Raw genomic sequence first — 27,098 nt, forward strand, 5'->3', positions numbered from 1 at the left:
CGCGAAGTGGGGCAGGGAGAAGGACCCGGACTCTCTCGCTGGCTTGGTCGGCCATCTTAGGCCACAGGTTTTCCTTATCACATTGAGCTGGTAGAAGGGACAGAGACATGCTCCTAATGTTATCCTCTGAGCACCTGGATCCGACTATGCCTGAAGCTAAATACATTTTAGCATACCAATAAGTTCCATCTCCTTTGTTGTTGTTGTTCTGTTGAAGTCCATTTGAAATTGGGGTTCTGACACTTGCAGCAGGGTCAACACCAACAAACTGACCCCTCAGTAAAAGAACCTGTTTACACCTGCCTCACATCTCAGGTGTGTTTGATTTGGGGGAAAATTAAGGAGGCTGGAGACACTGTTAACAACGGCGGCTAACCTTACTGAGCACTTCTTAGGTACCAGGTACCCTGGACACACCACAGGTATTTCAATGTCCTCAGAGCTACCCCATGAGGAGGCTACCCCAATTACCTGGCATGTTTTATTTATTTATTTTTTTAAAGATTTTATTTATTTATTTGAGACAGAGAGAATGAGAGACAGAGAGCATGAGAGAGAGGAGGGTCAGAGGGAGAAGCAGACGCCCTGCCGAGCAGGGAGCCCGATGCGGGACTCGATCCCGGGACTCCAGGATCATGACCTGAGCCGAAGGCAGTCGCTTAACCAACTGAGCCACCCAGGCGCCCCCTGGCATGTTTTAGATGCGGCGCAGACAGCTTAGGCGGCCACCTCCCGGTTACGCAAGAAGCAAGAGGCATCGATGGGAAAGGAACAGCAAAGCAGACCGAGAGGACTCCCCAGGAGTGGCGGACAGAGAGGTCCTATCCTGACTGCACCAGTGCAGGCCAGCTGCCCCCTCACAAGTGCCCCCTTATGATTGTTGCAACAATAATGTTAGAAAGAACTCGCCTCACTCTGCCCTCTACCCTCACACGCCAAGACCAGCGGGGCTGAGGCAGCTGCCTGTGCCCTGCATCTTCTCCATCATCAACCGTGGTTTCTTCCACTGCTGTCTGTGGGCTGTTCTGGCTGCCCTCAAAATATATTCCATGTGTGGGCCGATGAGCTCCTTCCTTCATCGTTTGCAAGTAACATCAGGCCAACCCGCTCTCCGTTGTGCCGGTGAAATGCTGAACTCTCCAGGCCTGTTTTTGTCTCACCGGGGTCTCATCTGACCTGCCAGAGGTTGACTTTTAAAACCCAAGTCTTCATCATTAACAAGAGGCAAATGCGGAAGAGGCAGAGTTGTCTTCTCGGCCCCGCAGCTGCATACAATCTGTGTCGTAAATCTAGTTCCCGGAGTCTGATGGGAGAAAGTGTGAAAGAAGGCATTTCCAAGAACATCCCCCCCGTGCGCTGTGGGAGTAGCCCTGTGTGACTTGTGCGTGGGATAAAACCCAAACACCCCCCTGCCGCAGACCCTGCCTGGCCATCCGCACCTGCAGCTACATCTTCCTGCCTCCCCCCTTGCTTCCTCTTGCTCTCCACTCCAGCTACAGACTCAGACTCGCCCTCCTCTCTCTTGGCACAAGGCTTTTGCACATGCTGTTCCTTCTCCCTGAAACACTCTTCCCTGCATTCTTTATCTAGTTAAATCCTCTCATCCTTCAAGTCTCTGCTCAAACTGCATGTCCCCTGAAAAGCCTCCTCGGAGCCTCCTATATTGGATGCTTTTGTGGATTCCTATACTTTTACTTTGCAGCATTTACATGTTTACATTTACTTTTGTGGTTATTGCAGTAAACTGTTCACCCCCTTTAAGAAAAGAAACTCTGTCCGTGCAGGGGGCTGACCAGTAGCATGCTCACGAATGTGTAACAAGCAGCTATGGGTGTTAGCCTTAAAAGCAAATGTCAGTTATTTTACCAGCAAAAATGGGTTTATTTGGGAATGGCAGAGATTGCAGTTTGGAATACATGAACAATGGCAAAACTAGAGGCAAGTCCAGAGAACAAAGGAGAGGAATATTATTTTACAGAGAAGGAGGAGGAAGTTGGGATCGGTTGTTCTGAATGAAGGTCCATTGGAGAAAAGCAAGAGTCCAGGCTGATGGTGGTTTCTCATTGGCTGAGTTGCTGAGTTGTCAATTTCTTGCAGAAGATTCAATGTACATCTTCTCCTGTTAGGGCCTCTAGTTGATCAGTCTATCCCTTGGGGATTCTTCCTTGGGGTCTGTAATTGACAATTCTCCCTGTAATTGACACTGAGTGGTTCAGTTTCCCCTTCCAGCCTCCCACTGGACTTGAGTGAGGTTTCCCTTTATTAATTTTCAAAGGGGTAAGGCGTGTGTGTAAGGGGACACTGATTGATAGCTCTTGATGATTAGTGTGGCCTGTCTCAAGCCGCCAATGTGATTTCAACCATTTGAACACCTGACGCCTGCCAGCTGGTATGAGCCAGCTCCAGCACCCCACTGCTGTCAACACCCCAGCACAGGTTTGCTGAATGAGTGAATGAATGAATAAATGAATGAAATTAATCCCACAGAAATAGCTTCCCCTATCTGTGCCTATTCATGGCACACTCTCATTTGTCCGCTGCAGATTTTTTCTTTAAGATTTTATTTGACAATTAACATAAGAATAAAAAAAAATTTTATTTGACAGAGAGAAAGCACAAGCAGGGGGAGGGGCAGGCAGAGGGAGAAGGAGAAGCATACTCCCCGCTGAGCAAGGAGTTGGATGTGGGGCTTGATCCCAGGACCCCGGGATCATGACCTGAGCCGAAGGCAGATGCTTAACTGACTGAGCCACCCAGGTGCCCCTGTCTGATGCAGATTTTTAAAAAAACAAAACTATGATGTTTTCATCAAGCAAAATGTATTCACCATAAAGGAATATTCTTTGGGTACAGCCCTCCCACTTTTTCCTGGTGTTAAAACATCCTTTCTTGCCTGTAATTAAAGCTTTGCTGACTGTGAGTAGTGACTCTTTAGTGGTTCATGAGATCAATTTAGAAGGTCATGACAAGCATCTTTTAAATTGAGTAGAAGAAAAGGAAAATTTCAGAGTACCAGAATTTGTCTTGGGCTGTCAGGAAGTATTGTTTTGGGAGACTTCTGTTGTGAGCCTGTGTTCATCTTGACTTGTGACATAAGGTGACTTTTTAGGGTCAAGAAAGTTTGAAAACTATTGGGATTAAAAGCAATGCTCTTTAAAAAAAAATAATAAGCTTTATTTTTAAAGCAACTTTAGGTTTGCAGCAAAATTGGATGAAAACTACAAAGATTCCCCCATAAAATCCCCATCTCCACACAGACACAGCCTCCCTGTTATTAACATCCCCTGCCAGAGTGGTCCGCTCATTACAATCAAACCTGCAACAACACGTCGTTATCACCCAAAGTACATAGTTGACATTACAGGTTACTCTTGGTGTAGAGTACGTTCTGTGGGTCTGGACAAATGCATGACATGGACCCATCAGCATCATATCATACAGAGTAGTTACACTGCCCTAAAGTCCTTGGTGCTCTGTTTTTTAGTGCTGCCTGATATTCCATTGCCCGGATATACCACGGCTTACTTATCCAGTCACCCACTGAACAACATCTTAGTTTTTCCAAGTTTGGGTAGTTATAAATAAAGCTGTCATAAACATCAGTACAGGTTTTTGTGTGGACACAGTTTTTACCTCCTTTGGGTAAACACCAAGGCGTGTGGTTGCTGGATCATGTGGTAAGAGTGGGTTTAGTTTTGTTAGAAACTGACCAACTGTCTTCCAAAGTGGCTGCACCATTTTGCATTCCCACCAGCAGTGAATGAGAGTTCCTGGTGCTCCACATCCTCACCAGCATTCGGTGATGTCGGTGTTTGGGATTTTGGCCGTTCTAATAGGTGTGTAGCGGTATCTCGCATTTACGTTTCCCTGATGACACATGACGTTGCACATCTTTTTACAGGCTTATTTGCCACCTGTATATTTTCTTTGCTGAGATGTCTGTTCAGGTCTTTGGCCCATTTTTTGATCAGATAGCAATGCTTTTTCATTTAGTAGATTTGTTTTGTTTTCCATGTCCTTACTTGTAAATTTTTTTCAAAAGCAAGAACACTACATCACACTTCATATTTTTGTTGCACACTTTACCAGTTTCTGAAAAAAAAAATACCAAGTAAAAAAACCCAAAAAACAGAACAATCCAGCTTTCCCAAGACCTCAGGGACCAAAGTTTAAGTTCACTGAGCTCTGAGAGATGATAGATAGATAGATAGATAGATAGATAGATAGATAGATAGATGATAGATAGATAGGTAGAAAGACAGAGGGTTAGGAAGGTGTCTGGCTTGGGGGCCAGGGAACTTCTGGTCTACCTCTTCCCCCACTCCCCTACAATGCCCCTAGGCTTTCATGTTTGTGTTCATCCCAGAGTCATGGGACCCTTTTCAATCTAGCTGCCCCCACCTGGTGACAGCATGAGCAGGGCAGGGAGCACGATGGGGCTGATGCTTGCTGTTCCAATCCTCCCTCCATGCAGGGGACAGCCCCTAGCTGGCCCTTAAGAATGGAGGTAAGGGTTGGGGGAGGACTGGAGACAAAGCCAGACCCAGGCCATTGGTGTGATGCCGCAAAACCACTCTAGATTGTAGCTGGCTGAACAAATTACATTGTAAGTCACTTTCCGTTTGCTGCCTGGAGCCTCGCACTAGACACTTTTATCTGCATGAGTTCATTACACTTGCCCCACAGCTGTGTGCGCCCGCGTGCGTGTGCAACCATGATGGGGAGCAGAGAAGCGTGGTGCTGCCGCAGCGAGCCTCATTTTCCAGAGAGAAACAGCTCCAGAAGAGAGCGAGATCCCTTGGACAGGGTCCCACAGGCAGGAAGCCACAGTCATGGCTGGAATCTGAGCACTGGAGAATCATATACAGGTAACCGCTGTGCCCAGCTCCCTCCCAAAGACTTCATGATGGCCCTGGGGTGGCAAGAATGATAGTCTAGTGGCTGACTCTTATGGGGCACCTATGTGAGCCGAGCTCCATGTGCTCCGTGTGCCTTAGAAAGGTTGTCTTCAGAAGGTGTGTCTGTTGTTATGCCCACTTTACAGAGGAGGGAATCGAGGCACGGAGAAGGCACCGTCACATTGGAAAGAGCAGACGGGAGCAGAGCTGAACCTTGAGCCCTCTGAGCAGGTGCTCAGGGAGGGGAGAGCGAGCTTCTGTCGCCAGGGTTTGTGCTGGGCACCGGGGTGACGGCTGTGACCGCAGCAGCCTCACGAACATGAAAGCCTCAGGGAAAGGAAGAAAAGCAGGGTGGCGGGACTGGGAAGGGGTCGTGGGGCAGGGGGCAGGTAACTCCGTTGGGGTGGGCAGGGAGGGCTGCTCGGAGGAGGGGACTTGGCTGAGACCTGAGGGCTAAGAGGGAGCCCGGCTTGCAGAGTTCTTGGGGAAGGGTGTCTCAGGTAGAGGGACGAGCAAGCACAAAGGCCTCAAGACGGGAACAAGTTAGGTGTGTTTGAGGAACTGAGAAAAGGAAGTGAGACTGAGAAGGCAGAGAGGGAGGGGAGAGCAAGGTTCGGAAGGGGAGAGGGTTTCTAGGCAGCCCCAGGAGACTCAGGAGTGGAGGGAGGGATGTGGGGCGTGGTCTCCAAGGCAGGGTTCACTGCCAACCTCTCCTCCTGGGTCCTGAGGAGTCCAAACACCTCTTCCCCTTCTCCACGCAGGCAGTCTGCACTGTCCACTTCCCCTGCAAGAGCTACAGTCCAACCCCAGCTCCCCCATTACCGCAGGGCTCATGGGTCCCTTCTGAGCAGGAAGACAGGGCTCTTGCATGCAGTCCTGCCTGCAGACATTCATTCGTTAATTCCTCTGTCCACTCGCCCATCAGATGTGGATTTGCCACAGGTCTTTTGCTTTTGCAGGTCCCTCTGCCTGAAACATAGTCTTTTATCCCGCAAGGCTCTGCTTCCAATGGCGCTTCTTCCAAGATGCCTTCCCTGACCACCCCCAGCTAATTTAGCCCCCTTATCACCCTGTGAGCAACTGTACTGCTCTTCATGATAAAACAGGATCGGTTGGTGCTCCCAGGGGCCCTCTCTATATATGTAAGAGATAGATCTACCCTTCTCATTTTTCTTTTGGGAACCATCCTTCCCTTCTCTTTGCGTGATTTGTTTGTGTCAACCCCGTTCCCGAAATAAGCATATCATCCAGGTAAAGCCAATGAGAGACAGCTGCAGGACTTTTGCTGGAGCTCCCGGAAAGCGGAAAGCTAAGTTTTGCTCCACTCTGCTTGCTTACCTGGTGGGCTGCAAGGTTGGAGCTGCTGGGGGAGGAGAGGACCTGCTGAAAATGAAATCAATATTGAGGGAAGAAAAGGTGAAAGAAGGAGAGATGCACAGTCCTGAGTGAATTGTTTGAGCACCTGGATTCAGCCGTACCTGCAATCCAAACTCCCCCCAACTTTTCCATTATAAGAACCAATATGTTCCCTTTGTGCTTAAGCTAGTTTGGGTTTCAGTAGCAATAGACAGTCTAATTGATAACAAAGTCTTGAAGATATGCAGGCAGTCAAGCTTAGGTACTTTCCCCTTGACGGATGTGGGCTGGGGCTTCCCTCATTCAGAAGCCACGCCCCCTCTAGAGTTTCCTTTTCTACAAGGCCTGAGTGTTTGGGATTTGCTCAACCTGAGGCAAAAAAGCAGAATCCAAGTGTGAGGCCAGAGAGGGGGTCACTACAAAAGCAGCCACACAACCAGCAGCAGGAACTGGGAATCTGCATTGTTAATAAGCAAATCCATTTGCCTTCCCTCTTCTGGGTGGGCTGAGCCCTGATTTTATTAGCTTGTTTTTCTTAGCTCTGTCCATGTGTTCAGGGAAAGTATGTAAGCCAGTCATGGTTCTCTCGTCTCCTGGTCAGTGACTGGTTCTGGAAGAAGCTGTGACTAACCACTTCCCAGCAGACTTATCCTCACATGTGGGGGTTCCTGGGTAGAATGGTTTTGCTCCTAAAAAGTAACGCAAGGGAAAGAAACTTCCCTTTTCTGCCTCCCACAGAAAGTACAGCCCTGTGAGGAGGCACTATTTGACATTGGATTTGACTTTCTGGAACTCTTCATCTGAAGCAGAATCATGGTAGACTCTGTGTCTAGTTTTCCCCTCCATCCGTGTGGGAGGAAAAAAGGGGGTGCCAATCACACTCGACTGGTTTAACAAAGAAAAAACTCACAAACATTTAGCCTTGTCAGAATTTACATGTAGATTCTAAGTATTATTCCCAGGGCAATAAATTATTAAGTAAAACAAATCAGAATTACAGATTTTGGAAGGTCAGAGCTTCCTTTCACAAGATGTACCCATCTGTGAAGTCCCTCTGGCCTACAGAGAGTATTTGCAAGAGGAGTTTTATGATGCTGAGGAGTGTCTGATTTTCTGCAGCTGCGAAGAAAGATCATTTTTCTACTTATCTTTCTGCAATGTCTTCGACCAGCACTTAGAAGAGCCTGTAAGTACCAAGAGCGAAACCAGAGAGGCCAAACACTTAAAATAGGGGAGGGAAATGGGCAGAGTAGGATTTTAGCAAAAGGAACTGTAAGGTTGTAATGTTTCGCATCTGTAGGAAATGATGGCTAGAACTGTAGCAGCCATATTGCCACCTTGAGGGATGACGCTGCCCACGTGCCAAGGAATCTTAGTCCATGAGAACACCATTCAACTGAAGCAATGACCACTGTAGAACCTCCCTATCTTGGTGAGATTCGTTGTTTTATAAAATAATAAAGGCCTTTATTTTTTTAAAGATATTTGGCATCTCTTCTTCCCTTACTTGCATCCCTACATGATGCCCCCAGAGCGAAGGATGCACAGGAGACAGCAAGGGAACTTCAACAGTATGGCCCATGCAGTGCTCAGACGGCTGCCCTCGCCAGGCATGGTCCTGGCCGTCCATATGAGATCCCTTCCATTCCCTCCAGGCCCAGTTGCTGCTGGCATCATAGGGCTGATTATGGTTCCCGTATTCTGCAGAAGGGCTTGGTAATTGTTTTTTTTTTTTTTACTCTAGCCACCAACCCATAACATTTAGCTAAGGTCACTCCCAGAACATACATGTCATCAACCCTGATAATTTAGCAGTGACGGTAGAAAAATATCAGAACCATGATCGCCTTTGGGCATGGGGTGGGGATTACCTGGGCAGGGTAATTTTGTGGGGTGATGAAACTGTTCCTTCCCTGTACAGGGGTTGGTATGACGCAAATATGCACCCGTCAAAACTCAGCAACACGCGTTTAAGATATGCGCATTTCATCGTATGCAAATTTTACCTCAAAAAAGAACTGTAGACATCGAATTCCAATTAGTGACGTGCATGCTGAAATGTTTAAGAGTTAAAAGTGCTGATGTCTGCTTTAAAATCCTTCCCTTGAACTCATTTAAAAATCCAACGAAGAAATCATAGGCTTGATGAATGAACAGAGGACAGACTGATGAGTATGCAATAAAGCAAAATGTAGAAAAATGTTAACAATCGTAGAATCTAGATGATGGGTACATGGGTGTTATGGTAAGATTCATTCACCTTCTCGGTAGGTTAGAAAGTTCTCCTAACTCAGGGGCGCCTGGGTGGCTCAGTGGGTTAAGCCCACTCTTGATTTTGGCTCAGGTCATGATCTCAGGGGTCCCAGGTTGGGGCTCCACGCTCAGCGGGGAGTCTGCTTGTCCCTCTCCCTCCCCCTCCATCCCTCCCCCCGCACTTCTCTCTCTTCTCTCAAATAAATACATAAATCTCTCTCTCTCTCTCTCTCTCTTTTTTTTTTTAAAGAAAGTTCTAATTCAATGTTGGCAGTGGAGGGGAGGAGGGGAAGCCTATGTACAGAGAGTAGGAAATCAGGCCCACTGCTGTGGCGGATCCTCAAAATCGTGATGGCTCACACCAGGCGGAAGTCTGGATCTTTCTCGGTGATAGCCCCCAGGCTCTTCTCTCCTACCGGGGGGCGCTGCCCGGGGTGTGGTTTTCAGTGTGCAGCCGCCAGGCCCATGGTCTAGGCCGAGGGAGGGGAAAGGCCAGAAGGAGACATGGAGATCTGCCTGCGATTGAGAGTTACGAAGATAACTAAGAGAGAAACCAAAAGTGATGATAGTGATAATTATAACAAGAGCCAACATCTGCCCTTCCGACGCCCAGGCCCTGCTCCAAGGGCTTTACAGGATTTCATCCACCCGTTTCTGACAACCCGGCGAGGTAGGTACTGCTGTTGTTTTCATCTACGGATGTGGAAGCTGAGGCCCAGGGAGGTGGACGGTGTCATTACCTCACGGGGAGGCCTGGTGTGGATCGAATCCTCATCCCCCGCAGCCCCCCGCAGCCCTGGGGCAGGAAGTCAACGGGGAAGGGCTTTGTGGGTAACACTGATGTATCAAAACCCGGAGGCATCAACATCTTGTTAAGAGATGGGGAGATGGTGACGGAAGGGTGCTGAGCAGCCGTGAGGACTGCCTGCCGGCCTCTGGAGGCCAGGAGTGGTCCGCACGGGCACACCCACCCGCAGGGGCCTGTCCCGGCGACAGGCCAGGTCTCCAATCCGCCCTTGAAGACAATAGAGACAAGAGCCCCATGGCAGACGTTGAGAAGCCTGTGCTCTGGGCCAGGAGCTGTTCTGAGTGTTACAGGACAGAGAACCGGTTCCAAACTCAGGTTCTTCGGCTGCTTGCCACTCAAAAATCAATACTTGAGAGACAAGTGATGGTGGGAAAGGAAAAGTTTCTTTATTCAGGGAGCCGGCAACCTGGGAAGACGGTGGATGGAAGTCTCAAGACCGTGCTCCCCATCCGGGGTGGGCCGGGGGGAGCCGGAGGGTTTTACCAGGGAAGTTGTTTCCAATGCGGTCAGGCCTTATCTCCGGGGAAAGTTTGGTCTTTCACTTCTCAAGGCAAGTGATCTGCAAATCTCCAGGAAAGGTGGTTCTGCGCAGAGTGAGGGCCTTAGGTCCGCAAGCAAGCAGCACGTAAACGTGAAGCAAGTCCTCCTTTGGGACCTGTCGGAATGCTGTGGCCTAAGCACCACACGGCCTCAGCTTACTCGATCCTCCCAACAACGAGGACGAGGAGGGGACACGGAAGCATGGCGCGGAGATCCCAGGAAAAGCCATTGCACTGGGGACTCCTACAAGACGCTGTGGCCCAAAAGGACCCCTGCAGACTAATGCCTAATCAAACAGCAGACTGCCCCAAGGGTGGACAGTTACTTGACTCATTTCCAGTGCCCTCGCTTCAAATCTCAGTGGCGGAAGCCACAATGTCCATGTAGAAGTGCTGAGAGTGTCGGGGGCGCGGGGGGGGGGGGGGACACACAGCAGGGAGGAGCCAATGGGCACTCGTCTCGATCTGCAAAATGGGGATAATTAGGGCATTTATTAGAGAATCCACTGAGGCTGGGGAGCTTCCGTGTGGGGAGAACTCGGGGCACAGCAGACCCTCTCTAATGCCAGCTATTGTGAGCACTGTGATTATTGCCTTGATAGAAGGAGAGGAAGGAAGGAAGAAGGAAGGAAGGAAGGAAGGAAGGAGGAAGGAAGGAGGGAAGGAAGGAAGGAAGGAAGGAAGGAGGAAGGGGGGCAAGAACGCAGGAAAGAGGAACAAGAAAGAAGAAAACATTTTCTCATTCAAGAGGAAGGAAGGGAATGAGGAGGGAAGGGGGGGTTGCAGAAGAAGAAACATGAAGCAGGTGGAATGTTCCCAAAGATTCCCACAAACAACTGGAAAAAGAGCTTTGTCCTTCATGGGGTAGATGGCAGGGTCCCAACCACACAGCCGAGGAGGTTTGCCGAGTGGGTTAAGAGTCCTCCTGGATCCATTTCCAGCCCTGCTGCATCCCAGCTGAGGCAATGAGCACCTGACCTTCCCCCTCTGAGCCTCAGTTTCCCCATACTCGCAGGTTGCCATGAGAAGCTGATGAGCCCATGTAGCAAAGCATGCTCGCTGTCTTTGTTAAGGGGTGGGCAGCCATGCCTGGAGCCCGCTCTCGGGATGTCATTACATTTACCCAGTTCTCAGTTGGCTGACAAATCAAAAGGATATAAATAGCCATGTTTGGTTTCTCATAAATGCATTAAAAATGTCTTGGCATCTTGCCCAGGCTCCCTGTCAGGGTGGTGGGCAAGGACTGTTTTGCAGAGATCTAATGGGTGTCAAGGTCATAGGCTCAGAAGGAACTCCAGCTGACCAGCGGTACCAGGTGTCATCTCGACCAGCCCACGCCCTCCTTGGCACAGGCTCACGCTGCCACTCTGGGCCTTGGCAAGGCCCGCCGGGTGACTCAGGCCCGGCCACTGCCTGTTTGCCTGGACTCAGCCCTCCAGCCCAGCCTGCATTAGGTCAGTCTGTTCACAAGTGGGTTCTGGGAAGGCTGTGCCAGGCGGCGGGTGGAGGGGCGAGCAGGGAGAGGCAGATACGGCGAAGGGAAAGACTGGGCTGTCCTGGGGCCTCCCTCCATCTTTTTTCATGAACTTCTCAGAGGCTGACCTCACCCCTGGCTCAGGAGGCCCTGGGGGCAGAAGATACAAATTCTGGACTCCACTGTCTGGGTTCAGTTCCTAGCTGCCCCACATGTGACCTTAGGCTTTTTTACCCTATCAGTGCCTCAGTCTCCCCATCTGCAAAATGGATAGAATAGCAATGCCTACCCCATAGGGTTGCTGGAAGGTTTAAATGATTAAATGGATATTATTATTACTATTACTATTATCATTATCTCCTGAAACAGTGTCAGGCACAGAGTATCTGCTCTGACTAGGGCTTGCTATGATTACGACTTTTCTAAGCAGCCTGGTTGGGTTCAACTCCCAGCCTCACCACTCACGAGCGCCTGGATCTAACTGTGCCTGAAGCAGAACCTACTCTTGGACTTTTCCATTCCCAGAGGCAATACACTCCTTGTTAGTGTAAGCAACTTTGCCTGGATTTCTGTTACTTGCAGCCACATGTGTTCTGACTAATACAGAAGGCTATTGGGGGCTCAAAAAGCAGATAGGGAAGACATCTGAGGAGATGGGGAAGCTAAGGAAAGGAACAGAAGTGATACAGCTTGAGAAGAGTTAGCATCCTCCTCTTGGGTTAGAATCCCAGCTGTGTTCCTTACTGCCTCTGATAAAGTGATTATAGAGGGGAGACTGTCCTTCACTCCTCCCTATGTACGTCCTTACAATGTGACTTTGCCACTCTTCCCATCAAGAGATAAGTCGATTTCCCCACCCTCTGAATCAGGGCTGACCTTGTAACTTCCTTTGGCCACGGAGAAAGCGATACCGTGTTAGTTCCAAGCTTAGGCTTCAAAAAGCCTATGCAGCTTCCGCTGGCTCTCTTGGACCCTCGCCATGACCTCACAAACACATCCAGGCTAGCCTGCTGGAGGGTAGGAGACTGAAGGCTCCCCAGCCAACTGCCACCCAGCCCCCCGAAGCAGAGCCATCTAGCTGCTCAGAACTGACCACAGATGCGTGAACGAGCCCAGCCAAGACCTGACGAACGACCCAGCTGAGCCCAGCCTATGTCACCACCTACAGAATAGAGAGATAAATAAATGATTGTTGTATCAAACTACTGCACTTTGGGTGGTTTCTTACGTAGCAGGAGATAACAGATACATCCTGTCTAACCCAGCCTTGCCCAGGGGACTTCCCAAAACCTAACCCTTTACGATACATGGCCAGCCAAAGCTGCCTGTGCCCCAGTCCCTGGTCAAGTGCTGCCTCTGAGCCTGGGCCTCAAGAGGCCTTGCAGCTTCTGTTCGCTTTCTTGGACCCCTGCCACCACCCTGTGGACAAGCCTGGCTCGGCCTGTTGGAGGATGAGAGACCATGCGGAGGGCCCAGCGGACTAGCCAGCTGACTCCTGTACACGGAAGACACCTCAGCCAAAACTGGAGAGCCAACCCAGCCCACTGTCGATCAGAGAAGCGTGAACCCTCTCTAGCCTTGTGAGCAATCATAAATCCTTACTATTCTAAATCCCTGATTTGGGAGGATGTTTTATTTCGCCGCCATAATTGATAGACTAAGTTTGTATCAACAGGTGAGTAGATTTACCATTCTAGCCCTCAGTGTCCTCCTGTGAAAAATAAAAATCACTTGGGATGGGTCATGAGGATGCTGTGAGCTCATGATCCTAAAGCTTTTGGCGCAGGGCCTGACAGAGAGTGAGCACTCAGTTAATGGAAGTTGTTTTAAAAAGAGGGAAAGTGAAGGACAAAGAGACAGCTGGCCACGCCCCCTCCACCGCACTTTGAATATCCCTGCCTTGTCTGGCCAGCTGCGGATTATTCCAGAGATGACCAATGGCCCAAAGATCCCCAAGCCTTTTATCCTTTAGTGTCACCAACACAGAGACATTCCTCGGAGGTAGGGCTGAAACCCTTGAGTAGAGGTGCACTTGACCTTGAGGCCACCTTGTCCAGGAGAAGTAGCTATACAACAGTTACAAGTTCTAGACTCAGACCTAGGTTCTGACCAAGCTCTGCCATTTACCTTCCATGTGACACTGAGCAACCAATGCAGCCCTTCTGGGCTTCCATTTCATCCCTGTAAAATAGGGAACGCTGTACCTACCTCCTTTTTATGTCCTAGGATGATTGTTCATTTCTTCCTTCAATCAGCGGACATACGTTTACCGAGCTCTTAACTATGGTCCGGCTGTTTCGGGAGTGGGAGGTACAGTGGGGCAACAACACCAAAAATATCCCTGACCTCATGGAGCTCTCAGTTCAGTGGGGAAAGAAAAATATTAACCCACAGTGACAAAAGCAAGTAAAAAATCACAAAAGTGACAAGGGTTTTGGAAGGAGAGTATATCAGTCAGGACAGGCTGGGTTATGCTGTGTGAACAAACATCCCCCAAGTCTCATGGCTTAGGATAACCAATGTTTATCTCTTACTTATGAGCCATGTCTGTTGTGGGTCAGCTGGAACTCTGCTCACACCACAACCCAGGGCCGGCAGAACACCCTCCCTCTCAAGTACTTTGGGTTCTGCACAGAGGAAAGAGGACTTGAGAGTATCTTGCTCTGGAATTAAGTGCTCTAACTTGGAAGTGACTTGGATTACTTCTGCCCGCATCTCATTGGCTAGAGCTAGTTGCATTGGCCCCACCCCTCCATAAGGAGGCCAAGCAGCACCATCCCACCCTGTTGGAAGATGGACAGCCAGGGAGATTCGGTGAACAGCACTAAGGACCATTGTGAACATGTAAATATGGTGGGGAGGCTTCCATGAGGGCAATGATGCCTGAGCTGAGGCCTGAACAATATGAGGAGTTAACTAAGAGGAGAGGGAAAGGAAGGGTTTCTAGAAGGAGGGCACAGCATGGGGAGGAGAGTAAAAAGTAGAAGTGGCTTAAAGGCAGCCAGTTTGGCTGGAGCCAGAGATGGATTGACATATAGTGTAAGGAAAGATGAGAAGTGTGTAGCAGCCCATTGGTGCAGGCATGGTAGGCCATGAAGGTGGTTGCTCTGATTCTAGGAGCAAGGAATGGCCATTGCTGGGGCTTTAGGCAGATGTGGGGTCTCCTGGATTTGCTTGAGCATTCAGGGAGAACATGGCCAGGGACTCTCATGAAGGCCAATGAGGGGTGCCCTGAGCTGTTGTGGAAGGATGTGGGCCCTCTGAAACTCTGTGTCTCATAAGACTATGGCAGATTCAAAGCTTTATTTTTACCTAAAGATGAGAAGAGATGATCTTTTTATGTCTGAACAACAACAACAAAAATGAGGAGTATATACAAGTTTTAGGAATTCAGAAATGTCAATTTAAATATTCCCTTCAGGTCAATTAGTATAAGGAATTAAGGAATCAGAATTACAGAATTTTTTAGGGGTTAAAATTGCTTCAGAGGGGGCGCCTGGGTGCCTCAGTTGGTTAAGCGACTGCCTTCGGCTCAGGTCATGATCCCGGAGTCCCTGGATCGAGTCCCGCATCGGGCTCCCTGCTCGGCAGGGAGTCTGCTTCTCCCTCTGACCCTCCCCCCTCTCATGTGCTTGCTCTCTCTCATTCTCTCTCTCTCAAATAAATAAATAAAATCTAAAAAAAAAAGAAAAAATTGCTTCAGAGGACATGGCCACAATCTCTGAAGCCTGGATTGTGGCAATAATCGGCCAGATGCTCACCAATTGACCTCCTCTTCCTGGGTACACAGAAGGCCACATTTCCAAGCTTCCCTTGCAGTTAAGGAGGGGCTGTGTGACTAGGTTCTGGCCAATGAAATGTGGACAAAATGAGTGGCACTTGTAAGCCTGGCCCTAACCCCCATACCCGATTCCATGTTCTTTGTCTCTTCTGTGGTGACCTTGGAAACTACACTTCAGAGGGCAGCCTGTACCCTCTGGGTCACTGCTTGGAAGAAAGCCCTGAGCTGCATCTGATCATGATGTGAGCAAGAAATAAAACTTTGTGCTTATTCTGTGACTTATTTGTTACTGTAGCAAAGCCTATCTTATCCTGACTTATAGAATGACTTACAGGACTCCTCTAATAGAAGTAATATTTGCAAAGGCAATTGCATGATGCAGAAGGTGTCTATATTCAGGGTTATCGCGTGGAGTTGTGCAGGTCAGCATTAGGCAAAGTGGCCAGCCAAGGGGCAAATAGGGACCCACTCTACACCTGACTCACCAAGCCAGTACCCTGATATAAGGCTGTGTCCATAAGAAGGAAGCCCATTTTAAATTGTGCAGTAAGGTGACATGTAGGCTAATGACAGGTTTGTCTGCATTTCTGCAGTGTCGAGAAAAAAAAAGGAATATTTTCTGCATTCTCCTTTCTTTCTCCTTCCTATAGCAAGGCCAAGTGCTGGAATTGTATTTATTAATAATTATATTTTTAAAAAGTAAGCCTAAGAATTTTAAAAAATTACAATGTAGAACACCTCGCCGAAGAGGATATACAGATGGCTAATAAGCAGATGAAAAGATGCACCACATCAGATGTCATCAGGGAAATGCAAATTAAAACAATAAGATATCACGTCACACCTATCAGAATGGCCAAAATCTGGGACACAGACACCACCAAATGCTGGTGAGGATGTGGAGCAACAGGAACTCCTCTTTATTGCTGGCGGGAATGGAAAACGATACAGTCGTTTTGGAAGACAGTTTGTCAATTTCTTCCAAAACTAAACATACTCTTCCCATACAACCCAGCAATTGCACACCTTGGTATTTACCCAAAGGAGTTGAAAACTTAGGTCCATACAAAAACCTGCACACAGATGTTCATAGCAGCTTTCTTCGTAAGTGCCAACACGTGGAAGCAACCAAGATGTCCTTCAGTAGGTGAATGGAAGAACCAGACAATGGAAGATGATTCAGCGCGATAAAGAAACGAGCCAGCAAAAGCCATCAAAAGACATGGAGGAGCCTTACATGCATATGGCGAAGTGAGAGAAGCCAGCCTGAAAATGTGATATACCATACGATTCCAACTATATGACATCCCGGAAAAGGTAAAATCTGGAGACGGCATAAAAATGAGTGGTTGCCAAGAGTTAGCCGGGAGACAGGGATGAATGGCAGAGCACCAAGGGTCTTTAGGGCAGCGAAATGACTCGTTTGATACTACAGTGATGCATATGTGAATCCAAATCCATAGCATGTACACCATCAAGAGTGCACACTAGTGTGAACTGTGGACTTTGGGTGATAATGATGTGCCAACGCAGTCTCATCAATTGTAAGAGACGTACCCTTCAGGTGGCAGGGGTGGATGATGCGGAGGCTGGGCATTCACCAGATGTTGATAATGAGGGGGGAGGGGAAATAGAGGCAATCTCTGTCCCAACCTCTCGATTTTTCTGTGAACCTCAAATTGCTCAAAAAAAAGCGATGTCTTAAAATTACCATATGACAAGGGACGCCTGGGGGGCTCAGTCGGTTAAGCATCTGCTTTAGGTTCAGGTCATGACCCAAATCAGACCCATTCTGGACTTCTGACCTCCAGAACTGTAAAGCTGTAAATTTGGGTTGTTTTAAGCCTTTCTGTTTGCAGTCATTTGTTATAGCAGCCGTAGGAACCCAATACCCACCGCCTCGAGACCCTTGCTTGTCTGGCTCTTTCTTGTTGTTCAAGGCTCATCTGAAATGTCACCTCTTGAGAGAAGCTGTCCCTGGCTACTCCAGCTCAATAAATATTTATTGCATGAATAACTGAAAACAGAAATGTTCATTTGACCCCCATAAAAGCTGAAGCAAGAGCCCACAGACTAACACCTGTGGGCTGATGTGTTTTATTTGGCTGGGGCTGTGTTTGAAAACTTGTTCGAGCCAATATTTATGGGTTAAAACAGTTTCGCTCGGACATCTCAATTTCCAGAAGCACGTGAAGCTTTCGGAGGAACGAGAGGCCTGCATTCGTGCCTGGCAGAAATCAGCTAGAATTTTCTGACATGGCCCCAGAGTCCCTCCCCCTCCCAGTATAAAAAGTCCTACACTGCCACAGCCCCCACCATGCCTTGCCCCTCGTGTATGGTCTCTGCTTGGCTCAGGCAGGCCACCGAGTTAGCAACCCTGGCATCTCAGCTAGGGTTCCCCTAAATGTAAATATGAAAATAGAAAATAGAAAGTATCAACCAGGAGGCGGGAGGTAGGTATGAACCATCAGATAGAAATTCGAGAACCACAAAATACATTCACCCAAGTAAAAGGCTCACTGGACAGACTGAAGAGCAGAAGGGAGATGACACAGGAAGGTGTCAGCAAACTCGAGAGATCAATAGACATTCTCCAACCCGCACAGCAGAGAAGATGGGAGGAAAATCAACAGTCTTGGGGGCCCGGGGGACAACAACAGCTCTGACGTCCATGTCTTTGGAGTCCTGGGAGAGGAGAGGGAAGGTGGGGCAGAGAAAATATTTGAAGAATCTAATCTCGGGGAGCAGAAGTGAGGGAGAGCAAGGCCGGAAGGAGCTAACCTGATCCACAGCGCCCTAATGAGCCACTCACTGCTGTACCCTCCGGAAGCTCAGTGCCACTGAGGACCCTCGGAGGGAGGGTGTAGAACGTGGCCCAGACTTGTAGCTCCCCATCCCTTCTGGGTTAGGGTTCCTCCCAGGGGCTCCAAGCGCCCAGCAGCCAGCCTGACCCACACCTGGTGCAAGGGACCGTCCACATAACTGCTAAAGCTATAGGGGACCTCAGGGCGGGCTGGAGGCAGTGGGTGGGGGGAATCTATTTGTTGCCTACCACTGCATAACCAGCTACCAGACATTAAGTGGCTTAAAGCAACCTGCATGCAGGATAGCCCAGTGTCTGTGGGTCAGGAGTCCAGAGGTGGCTTGACTAAGTCCTCTGCTCAGGGCCTCCCCAGGCTGCAAAGTGTTGGTCAGGCTGTGTTCTCATTTGGATGCTTGACTGAAGAATCTGCTTCCGACCTTCTCCAAATTGTTGGCAGAGTTCCCTGCTTTGTGGTTGTGTGACCGGAGGCCTGGCGGTGGCCTCAGGTCCAAAAGACCACTTGCAGCTCCCAGAGGCTGCTCACAGTCCCTGCCAAGCGGACTTCCTCAACATGGCGGCAGACTTCGTCAGGCCAGCAGGCCTCTCTCGCTCCAGTAGGCTAAGACAGTCTTGTGTGACGTACTCTAATCCAGGGCTGACATTCTGACACCTTCACAGTCGGAAGAGGGATATGGTTGGAAACAAGTCACAGGGGCCATCCACGCTGAAAGGGAAGGGGCTTCACACAAAGGTATAGAAGCCAAGAGGTGAGAATCGCTGGGATCACCTGAGGGTCTGCCTGTCGCAGCGGACAGGCCTGGGCTCAGCTCTGGTTCCTCCACCCCGAGCTACCACACAATGTTCCCCTGTGGGTGCGGACACTGGGGGTTCCTGGGGAGCTGGTCGGGAGGCGCCCAGAGGCCTCCTTCCAAGTTCACTGTGTGACCTCAGGCAGGGTGCTTGAACCCCGTGCCTTGATGTTCTCAACTACAAAACGAGGTGCGTAGGAACCCCAGCCTCATGGATGGCCATGAGGACATAATGTTCATGAAGGGTGTGAGTTCTGATCCTGCCAGGAAGTTCACAGGTATTTGCCATTCCTGTCATCGTGATTCTCTGCCTCTGCTTCCCGATGGACCCTGTTCAGTTCTCCACGAATGTCCCCCCATTCTGTGGGAATCTTTGCGTCTTGGGCGCCGTGTGAAGCCTTAAGGGTTTTGGCAACAGTGTCTGGTAAGTGAGGAGTGAGCTCTGCCCCCTACTCGGGGGCAGAAGTTCTGTTCTGGAAGTTTCAGATCTGTCCTGTCGTGGCTTCACAATGGAATATCAGGGCAATGCATTTTCCAAGGCATTAATATTTTATTTATCACTCTGGCACTCTGCTGAACAGTGTATATAATTTCTGGGAATAGCCAGGCTTGGTGATTCCCGGGGGCCAGCAGGGCCTGGCCTGGCGCCTTGTCCTGGTAGAGGGGGTCTGTCTCTCCTTCTCGGGGCCTGAGGGGGCTCTCTGCACTGCAGGAGCCAGGAAGGGTGACACGTGTCCAGCAGTCCTGGGCTGCCCCCTGGCAGCACCGTCTGCCTTGGAGAGATATGGCTAAGGCTGAAGGCCCTAGGCACCTTGGGCCAGGGTGGGGCAGGCGACAAGCACGGAAAGGCAGCACCCCAGGGCAGATCTGCAGCGTCTGGGGGCTCCCCACCCCCACCCCGCCTCAGCCCTTGTCCTTGGGGGAGGGCAGTCAGGAAGGTGGCGACAGTTTACCAAGTCCCAGGGCCTCACCGTGAAAATGGCCTCATTCCATCCCTCCCTCCTGGTGAGGAACACAAGACTTGAGCCAGGCAACCTGAGTTTGCACAGGAGGACCCCCCCTTCCCCCCCCGCCAGTCTCTAGACAGTAGTCTTGCCTCGGCTTCCCCATCTCTGAGATGGGGATTGCTAATGAGTTAACAGAGCAGGACCTGGAACAGGGAAGACTCGGCCTCAGCTGTAGCCGTGGGTCTGTCTTGTGCCCCTGCCCGCACCCCACCCCCAAGTGCCATGGGAAGGACAGCTCAGGGGACGAAGACAAGGGACACCAGGTGTCCTGGGCACCGAGGGGTCTCTTTATTTCACCAGCAGCACCCGGTCGCTTCTTTTGTCCTGGGAAGGATGGAAGAGCTTGAGCAGCTGTGCGAGCAGGCCCAGGACGATGCCCACCAGCAGCATCAGCTTGAGCCCCTTGAGGACGGACCTGGCCTTCCCCTTCCAGGCCTCCCTTGACTCCTGTTGTGGTCCGGCTTCCCTTTGCCTGAGGATCTCCGGCACATCCGGAAAGGGCTTGGGGTTGAAGTAAGCCACGAGTTCCTGCTTCACGAAGCACTTGTAAATGGCTGGCTCGAAGACCCGAAGCTGCCTGCCACCGTTGGTGGGTTCCAGAATGGTGCTTAAGTCCTGGTTGGAGAGCTGGCTCTGCCAGGTCAGGGGGATGTCGTTGATTTCCCAGAGGATGGGCCTGCAAAGGAGGACAAGGTGAGCTGCAGCAGCCCGGGGATGCATGGGAGAGAGAGGTCTGGAAGGAGGTGGAGACGGCGGCACCCTCCACCCTGGGAAGCAGCCAACAGGGCACCCCCTCCAAGAGTGCGTGGGGAAGGCGGGGCCAGGCTGGCAGGGAGCTCGGAGCCCCACCCCGCCCTAAATGGGCAAGGGGCATAGGCCTCTAGCTTTTTGAGCCTCCAGTCCGTCGCCTGAAAACTGGGGGTGTCAAGACTGTACCCGCCTCACAGGGCTATTTGGAGGAATGAGCGAGAGACACTGCCTACGTGATTGCTCCCCACCCCCACCCCTGCTCTCCCTGCCTGGCCTCATTCTCTCCACTCTCCCTTGCTCTCTCTCACTCTGCCCCAGCCGCACTGCCTCTGAAGCGGCCCTCCAACAAGGCTGGGCCCCATCCTGCCTCAGGGCCTTTGCCCCTCCCTCCGCAGGGAGTGCTCTCCCTCAGCACACAGGGCGCCCTCACCTTTCAGTCTTGGCAACTTCTCAGATGGCTTCCCTGCCCTCCGTATTTAAATGGATCCTCTCCTCCGCTCCCATCCACCCCCCCCCCCGGCCCCTATCACCATCTAGAATACCGTATGTTTTATTCATAGGCATTTGCCCCCTCAGACATCACATTGACCCCATGAGGCCGGGGCCAGCAAGCCTGCCGTACTGAGTTGGATAGTGTCCTCGCCAAACGCAAGTTCTAAACCTCGGAAGGTGACCTTCTTTGGAAATCGGGTTGTTGGCGATGTAATTTGTTAAGATGAGGTCTGACTGGGGGCGCCTGGGTGGCTCAGTCGTTAAGCGTCTGCCTTTGGCTCAGGTCATGATCCCAGGGTCCTGGGATAGAGCCCCACATCGGGCTCCCTGCTTCGCGGAAAGGCTGCTTCTCCCTCTCCCACTCTCCCTGCTTGTGTTCCTTCTCTTGCTGTGTCTCTATCAAATAAAAAAATATATATATTTAAAAAAAAAAAAAAGATGAGGTCTGACTGAAGTGTCCCCGGGCTCTAAATCCAACATGACCCGTGTCCTTTTAAGAGAAGGACAGAAAGGGGTGCCTGGGTGGCTCAGTTGTTAAGCGTCTGCCTCCGGCTCAGGTCATGATCCCAGGGTCCTGGGATTGAGCCCTGCATTGGGCTCCCTGCTCGGCAGGAAGCCTGCTTCTCCCTCTCCCACTCCCCCTGCTTGTGTTCCCTCTCTTGCTGTGTCTCTGTCTGTCAAATGAATAAAATCTTAAAAAAAAAAAAGAAAGAAAAGGACAGACACAGACACAAGCACACAGGAAAAAGGCCAAGTGATGACGGGCACATTGGGGGGACGCAGCTGCAAGCCAGGGAAGGCCAAGGATTGCCCGCCACTCCCAGAAGCAAGGAGGAAGCAAGGACGGCTTCCACCCAGCATCTCAGAGGGCACAGGGCCCTGGTGAAGCTTTCACTTTGGACTTCTGGCGTCCAAAACTGTAAGAGACCACATTTCAGTTGTTTTAAGCCACCCAGTGCGTGGTATTTGGTGATGACAGCCCGAGGAAACTCATACAACCCCCATTCAACAGGCGGGGAGACTGAGGCCCAGAGAGAAGCCACAGGCCCAAAGTTACAAAGCTGGTAAGTGTGGAGACCAGGCCTGGCTGAATCCAGAGTCCAAGACATAAACCTCACATGGAATGCCACTCTACTCAGCTCCCTAGAGATGTGGCAACTATTGAAGCCTCAGTGACCTCTCTTCTCTCTACACCCAGCATAGAGCCCAACGCAGGGCTTGAACTCACGGCCCTGAGATCAAGACCTGAGCTGAGATCAAGAGTCGGATGCTTAACTGGCTGAACCGTCCAGGCGCCCCACCTCTCTTGATTCTTCTCTGGGGTTCCCAATGACTGGCACTTGGGAACTGCTTGTCTGGCAAATGACATGGAGCAGGTGTCCCAGGCTAGCTAGCAGGGGCTCATGTACTTTCCTGAACTGTGGGGGCTTTGTAGAGACTACGTGCTACTTTTATACTTAAAGGAGGAGGAAAAAAGGAGGAAGGGAGACAAAAGAGATTGTGGGAAAGAGAAGAGAAGTCACAGCGGGAATAAGGAAAAGAACACCAGACGGAGGTGGTGGGACCAGATCTGCCAGAGCAGATGGCTGCAGAGGCCCCAAGAGGTTGCTCGGGCTCCCCCTTTGCAAGGGAGGGGCTGCCACAGGCCTGTGGGGGAAGGAGGGCTAGGGGGACCCCACAGCCAAGTGGGTAGGATTTAGGGTCACCATGGCTCCCCCTGGACAAGGACTGTGCCCCTCCGAGCTGTGGTTTCCCCATCTCTTAAATGGACGCCTGCAGAGTCACCTGTAGATAGATCCCATGGGGCAGGTGAGCCACACAGATCCTGAATCCTCATTGATCTCAAAGTTGTCAAAGGTGACGTAATCCAACGTGGATATTTTACACGGGACCTGGCAGGCCTCCACCTGCATCTCGGGCTGCAAGCGGCTAGACCACAGCTTCAGATGTCCCAGGTAGAGCCAGCAGGGCATGGGCTCCTGCAGGGGCTCCTCGATGTAGCAGTAGCCCAGGCGCTTCCGCTCCCCCGGCTCCCCACAGCGGTTACAATCCTGCCAGGGGTCCCACTGGGTGAAGATGAGCTCCTTACCACCCAGACTCAGGGTCTCGTTTGGCAGGGGCTTTTGGCCCAGGCCTTTGTGGGTAATATGCAGGGTGCTGACATCCTGGAAATCAATCTCGTACTGCAACACTTGGACGCCATTCTTGTCCTGGCAATGGTAGAAGCCCGTCTGGGAGGGCAACGGGTTTCGGATGAGAATGCCGATTTCGGGTATTATTTCGATGTTGGAAACACTGGAGACTTTGTCAGACCAGCTGGTCTTGTCTTGCAGGAAGAAGAAGTACCACTGTGCCCCAGAAGAGTTGCAGGGCAAAAAGATGTCATTGTCTGAGAGGAGGGCTTTTTGGCATTGCTTCTCGTTGGGACAGCTGAAGGAAGCGTGGGACCCCAGCAAGGGGACGGCGAAGCTGAGCAACAGCCACAGGGTGGTAAGCATGATGGACTGGGACTGTGGCAGTGGGCAGGGCACTACGCTGGCCATTGTGAAGTCACCCCTGAAACCCAGGCCCCAGTGAGGGTGAGGTGTCCTATGGGCCACAGCAGGGGTGTGTGAGGTCACAATCCCCATTTGACTGGCGACAATTTAACAACTCTATTTCATTTCTATTTCAAGTCCTCCACTCTGCTGGGATAGGAAGAAACTTAATTTGTCTCTTCAGGGTTTTCTCTACCATCCCCGGCTTTGGCATTCAAGTGTCACATGTGAGTATTTGATACATTTTTCTCTGAACACTGACTATGTTCTGGGCACGATTCTTAGTGGTGGGCGTGGAGAGGTGAATAAATCCTCTCTGGTTACCACTCTGACTTCCTATCCCAGCCACACTGGTCTCCCTGCCATCTTCTGAAAACATCAGGCAAGCAAAAGGCTCCTCCTGCCTCAGGACCTTTGCACACACTGGTCCCAGACTCTTTCCACAAATAGGGGCATGATTTAATTCATTTTAAACAAATAAATATTCTTCTCAGGTGTCTCCTTCCTAAACTTCTTCTCAGTCCTGAAATTAAAAATAATTATTGTGCAGGCTTGATCTGCCATCATTCACTCATTTCACAAATGTTTACTGAAGGCCTACCATGTGCTTGCTGGCCCTTCTTCTAATCACTGCTCTGAGCAGTTTAGATAAAGCCTCTTCCCCCCTGGGACTTACCTTCTGGTGGAAGAGAGAAATAATAAGCAAATATATAAAAATAATAGCAGGTACAGTAGATTCTCCTTATTCATAGCAGTTATAACGGTTCTATAAAGTTGCTGAATTAGCAAATACTGAAACATTGTTCCTAGAAGAAATGCAGGCTTAAGGTCCTACAAGCCTTTGGTCATAACATTTTTGTCAACTACTCAACACATAACCTTGCCTTATGTGTATTTTTCTTTAAAGGCCTCTTATTTAATATATATCATTCATTCATTAACATTGCCTGAACAAAGCTTATCTAATACACGCACTTTCTTCGTAAGACACATCACAGCCTTCTTGTGCTTAGGGACACTGGCCAGGGCTTCGGTTCTGCTTGGGAGCCATTTTTTTTTATTTTTTTATTTTTAAAGATTTTATTTATTTATTTGAGAGAGAGAGAATGAGAGACAGAGAGCACGAGAGGGAAGAGGGCAGAGGGAGAAGCAGACCCCCCGCTGAGCAGGGAGCCCGATGTGGGACTCGATCCCGGGACTCCAGGATCATGACCTGAGCCGAAGGCAGTCGCTTAACCAACTGAGCCACCCAGGCGCCCCTGCGAGCCATTTTAAATAGCAGAATCAACAAAAAGTACAAAAATGCAACAACAACAAAAAATGGCCCTAAACAGACCATGAAAAGGATACTTGTTAATAGTAGGAGAGCTGAAACCAGAAGGCAGTGTCATGGTGTTGGACCTTAGCTGGGAATGCGCATTGTTAGGTGGCTCAATTTTTTCCACCACTCTATGCATGTCTGCAGATGACTTTGAAACCACTGTGGGTATTGACCTGGGGGCTACAAATAAATTTTAGCGAGTAGGTGAATTCACAAGTATGGAATCCTCAAATAATGAGGATTACCCAATAATTGCTAAAGATAAGAGCAGGGAAATGGGGATAGAAAGTGAAGGGTTGGTATGTGGGTGTGAGCTATTTGAGGGAGGATGATCAGGCCTGTCTGAGCACTCGCTGAGGAGGTAAAGTTTCACAAACACTTGAATAAAGTGAGATAAAGAGCCAAGTGGATATTTGAAGGAAGAATATTCCCAAGAGATGGCTAGACCCTGATATGGCTGCCATATTTAAAGGGCATAGAGGCCAGAGTGACTAGGAGTAGTGGACAAGGGGGAGAGTGGTGAGTGGGTGAGGTTAGAGGTTCACTTGGGTCTTTGCTAAGACATCCTGTCTTCCTCTCTCCCAGGCTCCTTATGGCTGGGGGCTCTGTTAGTCGTGTCCCTGTCCCATGTGGGGACCTCTACAGGCTGTGTTTGGCATAAGCTGTACGCTTAGACTCTGGAACTGCTGCTTCTATGGCATTTTGCTGCCACCTTCATCCCAGGAGTGGGCCACACATCCCCTCTGTTCTCACATCTATTAAAACCATCTAGAGTTTTTAATCTCTTCTCAGGACCTCATAGTCCCTCTACCTGAGACACATTAACATCTACATTTCTGTTGCCTCCCCTCCATCTCCCTGCCTCTCTCTCTCTCCTCTGCCCGCCCAGGAATCTTTTCTAAACAAGTAAGCAAGGCTATGCGGAAACTGTGCAATACCCCACTTCTGATTTTCACATTGTCTAGGTGAGAAGTAACAAACTGGCTGGATCCAGCCTGAATAAATGTTTTCATTGGTCTCCCTAGGACGTTTTTAGAATATTTAAATCAGTGACCAACATGTAAAATCCAAGAGATTTCATATGAGAATCCAGATTCCCTGCTATTCTTTAAAAATGGTGTGGGTAAGGTTTCTGCTTACTGCTACAATTGAGAAGCTTATATCAGACTAACACTCTTCCTAATAACAACTATAGACTTTAAGATAACTGTGATTAATAGGTCCAGGAGATGACAAGATGAGGATTTTGAACCTATATAGAAGAATCAAATGGAAATACTAGAACTAAAAAATAAAATGTCTCACATTGAGAATTCACTAGAAAGGGTAGCAAGCTATTAAACACAACAGAAAAGAGGATTAAGAAAATAAAAGATGGGCCCACAGAAAAATATCTGCACTGAAGCATGCAAAAAAAAAAAAAAAAAAGATAAGAAAATACAGAAAAGAGTGTAAGAGACATATATGACATGGTGAAAAGTTTTAACATTCATGTAAATGTAGACTCAGAAGCAAAGCAGAGACAGAAACATAAGTAATATTTTAAGACACTGAATGAAAACTTTCCAAAACTGATGAAAGACATCAAGCAACAAATTCAAGATGGCCTTCAAACCCCATGCAGGATAAATATAAATGAAGCCACACCTAGGCCCGTTATAGGAAAATGCTGCTGAAAACCAAAGAGGAAATAATAAAAATGGCCAGAGAGAAAAAGATACATGCTTTCAAAGTAACAATCATAAGACCCTACACTGACTTTTTAAAATTATTATTATTATTAAGTAGGCTCCACACCCAGCATGGAGCCCAATGCAGGACTTGACAAAAACAGGAAGAAGGCCTAAATAATGAATACTAGTAATGAAAAAAGAGACATTACTACAGATCTTACAGGCATAAAAAGATAATTGGATGATATTAAAAACAACTTTTGGCCAAAACTTATAAAAATTTAGATAAAAAGGATAAACTCATTGCAAAACTTAACAGCACTGGCACCAGAAAAAATCTGAACTACTCTATATTTACAATGAAAGAAACTGAATCTGTAATTAAAAACCTATGCACAAGGGCGCCTGGGTGGCTCAGTTGGTTAAGCGACTGCCTTCGGCTCAGGTCATGATCCTGGAGTCCCGGGATCGAGTCCCGCATGGGGCTCCCTGCTCGGCAGGGAGTCTGCTTCTCCCTCTGACCCTCCTCCCTCTCATGCTCTCTGTCTCTCATTCTCTCTGTCTCAAATAAATAAATAAAATCTTTAAAAAAAAAAA

The 27,098-nt window shown here is 49.4% G+C and overlaps 1 protein-coding gene and 1 long non-coding RNA gene across 4 annotated transcripts in view; one reads left to right on the forward strand and one right to left on the reverse strand.

The window, feature by feature from the left end:
- The window catches only part of LOC145717572 (uncharacterized), a 51,262-nt gene that overhangs the window by 19,823 nt on the left and 4,341 nt on the right, over positions 1-27,098 (forward strand). Inside the window, exons 1-4 of one of the 3 annotated variants that reach the window (XR_014140896.1) lie at positions 549-4,868; positions 7,374-7,686; positions 23,304-23,460; positions 23,646-23,734. This is a non-coding gene — a long non-coding RNA (uncharacterized LOC145717572). Of the gene's footprint in view, positions 1-548; positions 4,869-5,329; positions 7,687-23,303; positions 23,461-23,645; positions 23,735-27,098 lie in introns of those variants that run through there. The other 2 variants (XR_014140894.1, XR_014140895.1) reach the window with 2 other exon arrangements.
- On the reverse strand, positions 19,995-23,651 carry LOC102737358 (protein FAM187B). The gene is made up of 2 exons (XM_006730745.3): positions 22,756-23,651; positions 19,995-20,404 (listed from the first exon to the last, which is right to left on the reverse strand). The coding sequence occupies exons 1-2, from the start codon at positions 23,598-23,600 to the stop codon at positions 20,017-20,019; spliced, it is 1,233 nt and encodes a 410-aa protein (XP_006730808.2). The 5' UTR covers positions 23,601-23,651; the 3' UTR covers positions 19,995-20,016.

This window comes from Leptonychotes weddellii, chromosome 16 (genome assembly GCF_054177405.1).
Source record: "Leptonychotes weddellii isolate Sample4059 chromosome 16, ASM5417740v2, whole genome shotgun sequence".
Lineage (NCBI taxonomy): Eukaryota > Metazoa > Chordata > Mammalia > Carnivora > Phocidae > Leptonychotes > Leptonychotes weddellii.